The sequence below is a fragment of the Giraffa tippelskirchi genome, chromosome 2, assembly GCF_054371585.1.
Source record: "Giraffa tippelskirchi isolate mGirTip1 chromosome 2, T2T-mGirTip1v1.2.pri, whole genome shotgun sequence".
Taxonomy (NCBI): Eukaryota; Metazoa; Chordata; class Mammalia; order Artiodactyla; family Giraffidae; genus Giraffa; species Giraffa tippelskirchi.
The window spans coordinates 128399185-128413475 of record NC_137276.1 but is presented as its reverse complement, the minus strand read 5'-3'; the positions used below and the strand labels follow the sequence as shown (position 1 = coordinate 128413475).

Sequence of the window (14291 nt, the reverse complement as noted above, 5' to 3'; positions counted from 1 at the left end):
TTAAAATCTTGGAATGGAACTATCTAATAAAGTAAGACGGGGGTAGGGGTGGTAAACTTTCAAATTCTTCTTTGCACCTAAGAAGAAAATCATACTGTGTATTATTTCAATGTGCAGCCAATTCAGGAGAGGGCTAGAAAGGACAACCCTTATTTCCATCTAACCTACTTATGTAAACATGCCAACTGTATAAACACTGACTGCTAAATGATACCCTTGTGCCTGCTAACCCTTCTAACTTCACTCCAACCTTCTTATAATGGGTGTCCAGAAGGAATAAAGGGTGCCTCAGAACCCCAAACATTTATCTTCTCTGGTCTTAGGCAAGGAGCCACAGTGGAGGGAAAGAGGGATTGTAACAGTTCTCTCTTGGGATGTGGCCAGATATGGTACCAAGTGTGCTTTGTGCTAGGGACCTCAAAGCATGGGGGAGCCAGGACCTCTGAGAAGGAGGAGGTTTGGCTCTGGGTCCAGGCTCTGAAGGATGGTGTGGACTTGACAAATGAGTGTCTTCTACTGACCAGCCAGTCACTGGGGAGAAAAGCAGGCAGAGACTATGGGAAAAGTACACAGATGCCTTGACAAAACGTGCCTCTAACTGGAGAACTTCACCTTCTGGGGTCCCAGAAACCCAAATGAGGCAACATAAAATGGGTACAGATCTATCTGAGGATATACAAAAAACAGTAAACAAGCACTTAAGAGTTAGAGGATGAGATCCAGAGAAGAAGGCAAAGGATAGAGAGCGAGCAATTTAAATCATACTATATTTGAACACTGATTGTAAGGATGCAGGATGTTTAAAGAGGGGGAATGGGTTTGTGCACTGTTTTCACTACTTACTAGCTATAGAGCAAGTTATTAAGCCTTAGTTTCCTATCCTCCCTATATTACGGGGATAATAGCACAAACCTCACAGAGTTCCTAAGGATCAAGAGATTAAAATATGTAAAGTATATGAACATTGCCTGGCATCCCCTTTTTTCTTTTGCATTATTAATACTTTTTACCCCTAGCTTTGCTAAAGGATTAACAATAACATAAAAGAAGAAATTAAGGCTAATTTATTTTTCTTTTTGTCAAGTAGACATGGAAAAGGTTTGATGGATTTCAACTTAAACAAATGAGAATTGAAGATTCTTCTAAGTCTTCACTTGAATTACTTAATATTATGTTTGTATTATCACTATCTACCATTTCCACAAATAATTTAGAATGGGTTGCCTAACATTTTCAACTAAAAAAATATTTTAAGTAGAAAGCTAATAAATGGATAGAGTTATTTTGAATAAACACAAGGAGGTGGGGCAGGAGGTGCAATTTAAAAATCAATATACTTATGCCAGGCCTCCCAGTTGGCTCAGTGGGTAAAGAACCTGCCTGCAATACAGGAGACGTAAGAGACGTGGGTTCAATCTCTGGACTGGGAAGCTCCCTTGGAGAAGGGCATGGCAAACCACTCTAGCATTCTTGTCTGGAGAATCCCATGGACAGAGGAACCTGGTGGGGTACAGTCCATTGGGTCGCAAGGAGTTGGACATGACTGAAGGGACTGAGTGTGCATGCACTCATACTTATGCCATAAATAAGAAATTCATGTTAGAAGTCAAAATGCACAGAAAAACAATAATGCTTATAAATGGATTTAAAACATAATTAGAACCCTTAAGTGCATACTAAAGATAAAACACAGAAAACCTGAGCAGTTATACTCAAGCATTCAATAATACAGAAAGAAATCAAAAGGAGAAAAGTTGAAATGATTTTTAAATATATATTAGTCAAAACATTTTCAAACACAGAGAGAGAAAAAGAAAGTCAAACATTTATTAGGTAAAAGAATAAAAAGGAAAACTGAACTGAAAGATTTCATTTTTCCTAAAATATAATACAGAATTAGAAAAAAAGTGCTTATTTTTAAAGAAGGAAACTATAAAGCCAAAGTTTATTGCTGAATGAAGTAATGTAACCTTTATATAATTCAACAAAAATGGAAAGAGTTGGAGAGTAAATGGTTAAAAAAAAAAAGAGTTTATGTAAATACACAGTGATATTCAATACATGGAAAATCAACTGGGCTGTGTAAGGACCACAAAGGGCAGTTTAAATGGGGTCTCACTGTTTAAAGAGTGGAAGACAAAGTAGTTACCCTGGACAAGTTTCGGTGAGTAGCCTGACTTTCATCTTGGATACAGTACTTGCAAACATAATTATGATATTGATTTAAGAACACTCAAAGAAAAGGACGGCATAATAGTCAGAATGTATTTGCAAGGCACAGATCTTGCTATGCTAATACAATTAATTTTTGAGATGACAGAGAATGGATAAAGGGAGCTGGGTGGATCACATTTATCTACATTTTAAGAATGCTTTCAACCATGTGCTACATATCAGCATGCTGAGAAATTAAGGGATGAATTGTATAAATGATGTGATAGACTGAATTATTAGCAGCTTATAGGTTAGAAATAAAAGATTATTATTCTTTCAGATGCAGAAATATACACACATACAGATACAGGTTTCAATTTGCAGCTGCACTAATTATATGAAATAAAATAAATGTAGCTGATGCATTAATCGTTTTCAGGGAAGTTTAACTTGATAGTATTCAAGTATCTAGACAACCCACAAGAAAAAATTTATGGAAACAAACAACAACAAAAATCTGGCTAATAATTTACTTTCATTCACAAAATACAGGCAAAGGAAACATACTGAATGAAACACACCTTTAATCTTTTAACATTAGCATCATACAGGTTGCCTTATCAGTAGAATTTTTCTTCAACATTTGTGGTAATAATTTTCCCACATTTTTTTTGGATACACAGAAAATTCAGTTAGCTCAGGTAAAAACTTGGCAAGTCCATACTAGCAAATATTGATAGTATTTTTAAATTCATCGATATCTTTTTGATTAGTTGTAGCTCTTTAGAGAAACAGTCTGAGTGAAGTCCTGTCTTAGAGTAAAGACCTAACAGGGTTAGATTACACTTTCCATGATGTTATTTGGAGTCAACTTCAAGCTCAGGGTAAGTTACTTAAGCATGGATTTAAAAGAAGAAAAGGTAAACTAGTCATTCATTCATTTGTGCAGTAATTAAGAAACTGTGTATCTACTACATGTTCAGCACTGTGGATACTAAATCCTCTACAGTCCTAGAATTTATACTCTGGTTAGAATGCCAGGCTTAGAAAGATACAAATTAAAACAGCTATGAATGGAGGGAGGTGCTTTTCTAACAATTCGCGGGTATTGAAATGGGAAAGGCTAAGTGCAAGGTCAACTGACAGTGAAAATCAAAGTAAAAAAATATTTTCAAAAGAATTACAATATTACCTTCAAGTATCTATAGTTACTTAAATTCTTTTAATTAAATTTATTTATTTTTAATTGAAGGATAATTGCTTTATAGTATTGTGTTGGTTTCTGCCATACATCAACATGAATCAGCCATAGGTATACCTATGTTCCCTCCCTCTTAAACATCTCTTCCACCTCCCTCCTCATCCCACCCCTCTAGGTTGTTACAGAGCCCTGGTTTGAATTCCCTGAATCATACAGCAAATTTTCATTGGCATATTCGTAAAAAAAATCTTTTAAAAGATGTTTAGAGCTGATTTAACGAAAAAAAAAAAGGACAGACTATTAGAAATATCGATTGTCATCGAGTACACAAGGGACTCTGAAATTTTAAAAAGTTTCTTTCAGCATTTAAAGGCAGTATTTTGGAACACATTATCAGGCTTCAATTCCTTGAAAGATTCCAGAGGAAACAGTTACTAGAGGAAGCATTCATATTATATATTTTTTCATAACAATAAATCACCCAGCAATTTCAATATCCGTGGTTACCATATCAATGTCATCTGCTTTCAACTGGTTATGACTCCAATTAAGATTTGAATTAATGGAATTAGACTAATAACTATTACAATATATATTTACTGTGTTGGTTTATAATAAGTGCCACACTTGTAATTTATAGCACCACAATGTTTTATAAGGGCTATTATGTCATTAATTAGTTACATTGATCAGAATACCACATAACACAGCAGTACTAAAATATTACAATTTGCTTAGACTATTTTACATTTAGTATTATATCTATTTGTACTACGTATGACCATAAGCATAACTGAAATCAGATTGTTTCCATGAACAAAACCAAAATGTGCATTTTAGAAAGCCAAAAGAAGAGAATTCTACTGAGGAATTTTACCAGCAGAATTTATTCATTTTTTTCAATATACGATAAAATTAGTTGATCTAGGACAAGAGCATAAAGTCAGGACTTCCAGGAGTCAAGCTAAGAACTCTATATACACATTTAGTTTGAATCTACTTATTTGTAGGGTTCTGTCACTTGAATCTACAGGTTTTTCCCCCCCTGCTTTGAAGGCTTGGTTCTGATGGAATGGTGCTTTTAAGAAGTCTACATCATCATACTAAAACATTTTACGTTCTATAAGGTCTCAGCTTCTAATTTTAAGTTGGGGGTGTAAATTTTTTGTGGTTGTCATAGTAAAAGGAAGGCATTACAGAAAAATTCTCAATTTTCAGATTTAGACAATAGCACTCAAAGACAATAGCTGGGAAAGATTGAGGGCAGGAGGAGAAGGGGAAGACAGAGGATGAAATGGTTAGATGGTATCGCCGACTCAATGGACATGGGTTTGGGTGGACTCCGGGAGTTGGAGATGGACAGGGAGGCCTGGCGTGCTGCGGTTCATGGGATTGCAGAGTCAGACACGACTGAGCGACTGAACTGAACTGACTCAAAGACAGTATTTTGGAACACAGTATCAGGCTTCAACTCCTTGAAAGCTCACAGTCTGCTAATTAGCCGACAGAGTGATAAGATTACCAGTCCAAGTGGATCATCAACTTAACTGACTGAGAAAGAGTTGCCTGGATCTTGCTTTAAGCACTGCGATTTACGACAGTATATATAAAGCCTCTGAGAATGAAAAACGCAAAATTTTCACTCACATTCATCACAGCAAACTGAAGGATAAACACAATTTGTTAGGGGAGATAAAAATGTGTTAGATTTCTGTGTGTAATATTTTTAGGGGGTGGCTTCAATGTTATTTAAAGAAATAATCTACAAAAATTACAATGAATTTCTTAATCTGAATTATGACTGACATTTCTGACATTTCCTAATTTATTGTTCTATCTTAACAGCATTTTTATTTAAAATCTTATTGGCAAGGAGACTTTTCTTTATCACTGGTAAAATATTTCAAAATGTACCCATAATATCAATCCATTCTTATGACTGATTTTGATAATTTAAGATAAAAGTTAGAAGGAAGAAACCAACACTAGTTCCACTGTATGATTTTTGTATCTCCCGTTTCCTCAGATGCTTATCACTAGGATGCTTCTAAACTAACCTTATGCTAGCAAACATCAGTGTCCAAGACACTGAATATAGTGTAATATTGTGTCATAGTTTAGGTTCGTAAAGTAGCAGGAGGTACCCCCTAAAAGCACTTAATGATGTTTTATGCTTTATTCAGAGAATGAAGAGACTCACGCCAAATAGTGACTCTTCATTGTGACTGCTTTGAAACAAAATGAATACAACTCTTTACCTTCCTCCTTTCTTCTCTTTGCTTCTTCTTCATTTCTTTCTTTGGCTTTCAATGCTTCATCAGCTTTCGCTGAAACAAAAACAGTAAAATGTCTGTGTTTATTTTATGATTATATTGTGAATGAAAATACTGGGAGAAGGAGAAATAAATTCATTACATATTTTTTGTGCAGTAGCCAGAAGGAAAAAAATGGCTGAAAATCTGAAATATACCTTTTACAATCTTTATTCAGATTATTTACAATATTTATTTAGAATCTTTGAGGCTTAGTTCAACATAATCTCTGCACCAAAAAGAAAATGAATTTAAGCAACATACGTCTAACGATGGCACAAAAACTGGAAAAAACTGTTGGTCATTAAAAGTCATCTGACTTGTCAGTGAAATGCATCTGTTTTAAACTTTGGAGAAAAGTTAAGCTACAATCCACATTTTAAATATAAGAAGTTTGCTATATCTTTGAAACAGTATCAAATTAGGTAGCGTATTACTTTTTTCACTGCATATCATAGCAGCAGTTCTTTATTCATGTTATGACAGCATTTGGTAAAAAGAATCTTTTTCCCTCTAGAAACCTCTTCCCTTATTACTTAATTATCTACTAGTTGCTCAACTGCAGGGGTTTTCAAACACTTTACTACAGATGTTAGAGAAGATTAAAAATATACAGCACAGTAACAAGGGACTATCAATATACTCTGTAAATTAATTAAATTTCTGTTCCAGCACATCATTTATTCCAAAGCATTAACGTCTCAAAGGAGCGATTCTCCTTTATTGCCAACTTACTGCCTGATGAGTGAACTAAGTGAAAATAAGTCTCTAATAGCATTATAGTTGATGAAATATTAAGTTAAAAAAAGTATTGCCTCGTCAAAAGAAAAAGAAATCAAACTGTGCCATCATTAAACTTTGGATGAGCCTTTATTACAATGATAATAGCAATGTAAACAGTGATTTAAAAAATAAACACACTTACTTTTCAATATTTTGCTGCATATATTTTTCCTATGCAAAATCAGCATATCCTTTTGAAGTATAAAACTTGGCTTAAAAGAGTAATTTAAAGAAAATACACAGCACGTACTTAACTATTTTTCTTCAAAAGTTTGATTTTTCTTCACTGTCAGCACTGACACTTTCTTAAAATATAAAACTTATATAACGGTGTTGTGAAGTGCTATATCCAATTACACAGACATCTGTTTCCATTTACAAGCTTTAATACATACTTAGACTGCATTTAAAGTCATGAAATATTAAAACTTTTATGCCACTCTGTATCATTGCAAGAATCTATTAAATTAGATAATAAAAACAAACCACCAGTAACTCTAAAGACTTTTACTTCATTTACACTTTATTCTCCCTGGTAGAAGGACAAGGATAATAGAAATTCCATTTAAATTCAATTTTGGTTATATGTGTAATTGTAGATATACCCCTTGAGTCATGTAAAATGCTCAGCTTATGTTTCTTTCAAATTATCCCACTCAGATTCACATTCTACTCCTTACAACCATCTTCAATATGTATTAGCAGAGCTCATTAGACTGAAATTTAATAATGCAAACATCAGGTGGATTTCAAGAACCTCCATTAACAATGTAAGATGGATTGCTTATATATAGCTCTTGGGCCAACTGGGCACAATTTAAATTCAATAAACTACCCTGCCTAAATCTGATTTATCTATTTCACTAGGCTGGTTTGTCTTTTCTTACTGATTTGTTGGGCAATTCATTGGAATATTGTTTTATATGGTTTTCTTTAAACTGCAAATGGCTGTTGTGCTGTGGTTAAATACTTTATGTAATTGAGCTTCACGTTGTCAATCAAGATTCCCAAGTATGTGTCTGTGTGTATAAATTAAAGAAAAACTTTGAATTATGGAAAAATATTAAAAACACATTTGAAAATTTTTTATCAATAATCAATACAGGTATGTTCTCTACGAAGGATATCAATGAATTCACTTGAATAAAATTTATTTATTCAAACTGAGTCATTAAGATCAAATTCCTCCTCGATTACTAAGGGAATTTGGAAGTAATTCCAAATTATTTTTTTCCTTTCTCGCTGCTTTATGGTATTATTGTTTATATGTGAAGAGGGAAGAATATATGGTCATTCAAGACATGACTTAGTTTATCCTGAAATTTCTAATATTCTCTAAAGGTGGCAATCCCATTTTACAGATGGTGGGTATGGAATATCATTAGCTGTACCACAAAATTTGATAGCAAAGAACACAACTGGTTAAGTGGTAAAATCTATTCTTGTAACTAATGATCAGTCCTTTTGGATTTTACAGCAGAGCATTTACCAAAAGTACTTATATCTTTCACTAGCCTTGCATATAACTTCCAATGCCTTGGCTCTTTCAAACTCCCCAGGCTATCGGTGCCCTCCTCTTTTTGCTTCCTTCCCTACCCAACCTGAACTCCAAGATAATCATTTCAATTCCACATTTATAAACACCCTCATTTCCCTGATTCCTTTGTTGCTGTGCTAACCTGCTACCAACACATCTGAGCATTTTTAGTTTTGCCATATATGCTCCCTACAAAATGGTATATAAATGTTATTGACTATAATGATTTAGAAATTATCTGGATCCTTCCATGTTGCTCCTTCTTAATCAGCTTCCACAGCTGATTTCTGTTCTTGTTTCCCACAATTTACTAAGCTTTCTCCACTGGAAGTGCCAATAATCTCACACCAGCTCCCCTGACTCCTTTATATTGTCTCAGCTTCACTCCCATTCACCTGTAAACTTTTATGTGCATCATTCCTTATCTCTTTTTTTGCCTTGTTTCAAAAAGTAAATCCATCCACTTATGCTTTAGAACCTATTCCTTTCTGTATCCTTTAGGGTTCTTTCTGCTTCTCAAGGTTCAAACTCACTCTTCTCTATCCTCAGACTATAAATACATTCAAGTCTCACAAATCCTGTACAATATTTACTCTTCTGTCAACCAAGTTACTGCCTTTTCTTGTTCCTGTTAGATTTTTGCCCCAAAGCTTTTGTAATGGTCCCCCCCCAAACTCTATCACAGCCAAAATCTAATGGTTATTTCAGCTTTATCCTGTCATCATCTCTCCATCTTTTTTTAAACAGCTAACCAACCACATCTTTATTAAAATGCTTTCCTAATTCTCACAATTCTTTGTCAGCCTTTTCTGGCTGCTCTCTTTTACCCACCTTTCATTTCTTGGAGTTCTGTTGTTACGCAGCCTTGTAGGTAGTCTAACATGTAATCTATGTGTTTTTCATAATTCCAGTTATGGCCTCTTTCTAGACAATCAGAACATTTTTCCCAACTATTTCCTGAATACCTCCACATAGATATTTCAAAATTGTGTCCACAACTGAACTCATAATCTTTCCCTCAAACTTGATCTTCTTTCCCAGGTATTTGCTGTTTTCTCTCTCAGATTAAAAACCTTTGTGCCACTATCCTCCAAATCATATCCTAATGCAGTACAGACTGACCAGAATTTCCATCAGATTCCATTCCATGGATCATCTCCAGAATTCATCCAGTCCTTTGCATTTTCATTACAAATATTCACATTTAGGCCTCATCTCTTCTTACACTGAATAAAAAAGGAGCTCCTATTTCATCTATGTACTTTTAATACTGTCTCTCTAACGAACCCTTTATATTATCACCAGAGCAAAGAATGTGTTCCTTTTATGCATCTCCATCAGCAGGCACAGTAATATCTAGAACATAAATGCTCAATAATTACAAAATAAATAAATCTAGCATTCTAAATACAATGATATCACACTACCTCTGAAGGTACCCTGTTGCGCATATATATGTAAATCCAATCTCCTTAGCATGCCATCTAAGGCCTTTCACAGTCTGATCTCAATGAACTTTCTAGCTTTATCATTCATCAATTTTTTCTTTTTTCTCTTGGCCACAGTACACTGAAGAAATGGAGTAGCCATCATGGTCAACAAAAGAGTCCGAAATGCAGTACTTGGATGCAATCTCAAAAACAAAAGAATGATCTCTGTTCATTTCCAAGGCAAACCATTCAATATCACGGTAATCCAAGCTTGTGCCCCAACCAGTAACGCTGAAGAAGCTGAAGTTGAACGGTTCTATGAAGACCTACAAGACCTTCTAGAACTAACACCCCCAAAAGATGTCCTTTTCATTATAGGGGACTAGAATGCAAAAGTAGGAAGTCAAGAAACACCTGGCGTAACAGGCAAATTTGGCCTTGGAGTACAGAATGAAGCAGGGCAAAGGCTAATAGAGTTCTGCCAAGAGAACGTACTGGTCATAGCAAACACCCTCTTCCAACAAAACAAGAGAAGACTCTACACATGGACATCACCGAAATCAGATTGATTATATTCTTTGCAGCCAAAGATGGAGAAGCTCTACATAGTCAGCAAAAACAAGACCGGGAGCAGACTGTGGCTCAGATCATGAACTCCTTATTGCCAATTCAGACTTAAAATGAAGAAAGTAGGGAAAACCACTAGACCATTCAGGTATGACCTAAATCAAATCCCTTATGATTATACAGTGGAAGTGAGAAATAGATTTAAGGGACTAGATCTGATAGACAGAGTGCCTGATGAACTATGGACAGAGGTTCATGACATTGTACAGGAGACAGGGATCAAGACCATCCCCATGGAAAAGAAATGCAAAAAAGCAAAATGGCTGTCTGAGGAGGCCATACAAATAGCTGAGAAAAGAAGAAAAGCGAAAAGGAAAGATATATATATATTTGTATACAGAGTTCCAAAGAACAGCAAGGAGAGGTAAGAAAGCCTTCCTCAGCAATCAATGCAAAGAAATAGAGGAAAACAACAGAATGGGAAAGAGAGGAGAGTGAAAAAGTTGACTTGAAACTCAACATTCGGAAAACTAAGATCATGGCATCTGGTCCCATCACTTCATGGCAATTAGATGGGGAACAGTGGAAACAGTGACAGACTTTATTTTTTTGGGCTCCAAAATCACTGCTGATGGTGACTGCAGCCATGAAATTAAGATGCTTGCTCCCTGGAAGAAAAGCTATGACCAACCTACACAGCATATTAAAAAGCAGAGACATTATTTTACCAACAAAGGTCTGTCTAGCCAAAGCTATGGTTTCTCCAGTAGTAATGTATGGATGTGAGAGTTGGACTCGAAAGAAAGCTGAATGCCGAAGAATCGATGCTTTTGAATTGTGGTGTTGGAGAAGACTCTTGAGAGTCCCTTGGACTGCAAGGAGATCCAACCAGTCCATCCTAAAGGAAATCAGTCCTGAATATTCATTGGAAGGACTGATGCTGAAGCTGAAACTCCAGTACTCTGGCCACCTGATGCAAAGAACTGACTCATTTGAAAAGACCCTGATGCTGGGAAAGATTGAAGGCAGGAGGAGAACAGGACGACAGAGGATGAGATGGTTTGATGGCATCACCAGTTCAATGGACATGAGTTTGAGTAGTCTCCGGGAGTTGGTGTGATGGACAGGGAGGCCTGGCATGCTGCAGTCCATGGGGTCGCAAACAGTCGGACATGACTGAGTGACTGAACTGAACTTAACTCACATCTGTATATGACTATTGGAAAAACCATAGCTCTGACACTATGGACTTTGTCAGCAAAGTGATGTCTCTGCTTCTTAAACACTGTCTAGGTTTGTCCTCGCCTTTCTTCTAAGGAGCAAGCATCTTTTAATTTCATGGCTGCAGTCACTGTCAGCAGTGATTTTGGAGCCCAAGAAAATAAAGTCCATCACTCCACTTCCCTCATCTATCTGTCATGAAGTGATGAGACTGGATGCCATGATCTTCATTTTTTGAATATTGACTTTTAAGCCAGCTTTTCCACTCTCGTCTTTTACCTTCTTATAGAGGCTCCTTAGTTCCTATTCACTTTCTGCCATAAGGGTGGTGTCATCTGAATATCTGAGGTTGTTGATCTTTCTCCCTGCAATCTTGATTCCAGCTTGTGCTTCATTCAGCCTGGCATTTTGCATTATATACTCTTCATATAAGTTAAATAAGCAGTGTGGCAACATACAGCCTTGATGTACTCCTTTTTCAGTTCTGAACCGGTCCATAGTTCCATGTTCGGTTCTAACTGTTGCTTCTTTACTTGCATACAGGTTTCTCAGGAGGCAGGTAAGGTGGTCTGGTGTTCCTATCTCTTTAAGAACTTTCCACAGTTTTTGTGATCTACACAGTCAAAGGCTTTAGCATAGTCATTAAGCAGAAGTAGATGTTTTTCTGGAATTCTCTTTCTTTTTCTAGGATCCAATGGATGTGGCAGTTTGATCTCTGTACCCTAATATTTCATCTACAAAATGAAAAAAATTATTTTCTCAAGATAGTGAAATTTTGTGATGTTCTAATGTCAGTTTTGGAGCCAGAGGGAAATGTTCTAGTGAACTGCAAATAAAAACATCTAGCAAAATGTATTTTCCTGCTTATTTCAGTTTAAAATAATATTTGGTGCTTCTCACACTAACGGTAAGAAAATGACCAAGACACTAGGGTATTTCACAGGCACAGCCATGTCAAAATATTTTAAGCACCTATTGCAAAACACGATGGTGTATAATCAGGATATAGTATTATATCTGGCGTTGTCCATCCCATCCTTCACATGTATAGAGACTTTTCTGAATTAGCTATCAACACACATTTGAGAAAGTTTTCAAATATTTTATTATTTCCACTACATTTACCAAGGCACATATTTACTCGGTTCAAACATTTTCATATGCTCCTGTGAGTAAAAAAGACATGATGTAAACAAACAATTAAGTGTCATTTCTCCCCAAATTCTAAGTACACTAAGGTATTTTATCTAGGTAAGTTATTACTATACATATTTTATTGATGAAGAAATAAAAGGTCCAAGAAAGTTAAATAACTAGCCAAAGGTCAGAATGACTAAGATTCAGAGCTTGTAAATGCTAGTTAAATGCTTTTTAAAAGTCTATTTCTTACCTCTTCACTCACCTTGAAGCAAAGTAACCAAAATTAGAGAATAATGAACTGCTTCCATACTGTTTACTGTTTATGGAGGAACTGTCTATGGAGAAATGTTTATCTGAATATACTTTATTCAAAATCACATGCAAAATCTGAAGAGGCCTCTTGCTTTGTAATAACCATTAATATTTGTTTGCCTTATTTGTTTCATATACTTAAGGTGGTTAAAAAAATATATCTAGAGAGTTTCTTCTCATAGTACCATGTTAAATCTCACAAGCATTTGAGGCTGGAGCAAATTTCAGTAATTCTGAGATTCCATCCACATGTCCTACCAAAATACAGTAGATCTTCTAAAGTGATACAGTGACTAGTTCTATCTATTAAGTATGATTCTTATTCCAAAGTGCTATAGTACCATTTTTCAATAATTCTTGTGTCTCTTGTGTTTCACAAATTTTTGTGTCACTGCAGTAAACGATGGCTCTAAGTAAGAAACACCTGAGTAAAGGCATTACTAATTTTCATGCTATGTGTCTGTGAGAGAGACAATTAGCAAAGCGTGAAAAGTGACATTTACATTTAGAATTTAATTTCCCCTGTTGATGGTTAAGGCAGTTTTCATTTTAAGCTAGAGAAGAAAAACCAGGTGATGGTACAGTTTAGCTCGGCTGTTCTAGGGTTTCTTTCTAGGTCTAACAGAAAGGGGAGAGTGATAATAAGTGTCTGTTGGAAGAGGTACAAAGGTGTAAGTGCTGAAATAGATTTTCAAATCTATCAGCTCATCTGTTAGCAAGAACTACTATTTTTTATATTTTTAATGCCTCAGAAGGAAAAAAGTATCATTGTTAGCAGGAAGAAAATAACTTTTAATGATAGCTTTTAAAAATGGTGGTGGTTGGTGCTTCATGAGGAGTAGTTTATAAATATATGTGACAAATTATATTAGTTTTGGATCAAGGGTGGCATATATACCTCAAAATAAATAATTATAAATCTAACAACTTGGTTGAAGAGGATGAAAGTTTTGAATTCAAGGAAATGATATTACTAGTAATACCATACTTGCAAAAACCTTATTCTTCTTTACATATTTGAAAACAGCAACCCCCAGAGGTTTCTAAAAGTCTAGAAATAGGAACTTAAACATGACAAAAGAAAAAAATATTTAGACCATAGTATATTTGTATTAGATAAGAAATGGTTAAGAATGACTTTCAGAGAGAAAAACTATAATATAAAAATGTAATGTTAAAAGAATCCTAATAGGCTGTTATCTTCAAGCCTTCCTCAGATGTTTTTGCTGGGTTTTACCTCTAGTTTTTGTACTTATCTAGAACATAGCACAGTAGAATAATCTAAAAATTCACTAGTTAATACTATCAAACTCATTTATAGATTCACAAATGAACACAGCTGCTGCTTCTGCATATTTAAAAAGCTTATATAATTATGGTTATAATACTAGCTTTTGTAGTGCCTCTGCCTCCTTTGCACACACAGCATAGAAAAGAGATTCATTAATTGTAAGTTCTTATTCCTTACCAAGTTGTACCATTAGTAAACACTGCCAGGGACTTCTCTGGTGGTCCAGTGGTTAAAAATCCACCTGCCAGTGAAGGGAACACAGATTCAATCTCTGGTCCAGGAGGATCCCACAAGTGGTGGGACAGCTAAGCCTGTGCTCCACAACAAGAGAAGCCACCGCAAT

The 14291-nt window shown here is 35.4% G+C and overlaps 1 protein-coding gene across 2 annotated transcripts in view; it reads right to left on the bottom strand.

The window, feature by feature from the left end:
* Positions 1 to 14291, bottom strand: part of RSRC1 (arginine and serine rich coiled-coil 1) — a 427216-nt gene that overhangs the window by 71708 nt on the left and 341217 nt on the right. For both annotated transcript variants that reach the window (XM_081570648.1, XM_081570649.1), the window contains exon 7: positions 5614 to 5682. In XM_081570648.1, the coding sequence (XP_081426774.1) occupies positions 5614 to 5682 (69 nt within the window). The remainder of the gene's footprint in view (positions 1 to 5613; positions 5683 to 14291) is intronic.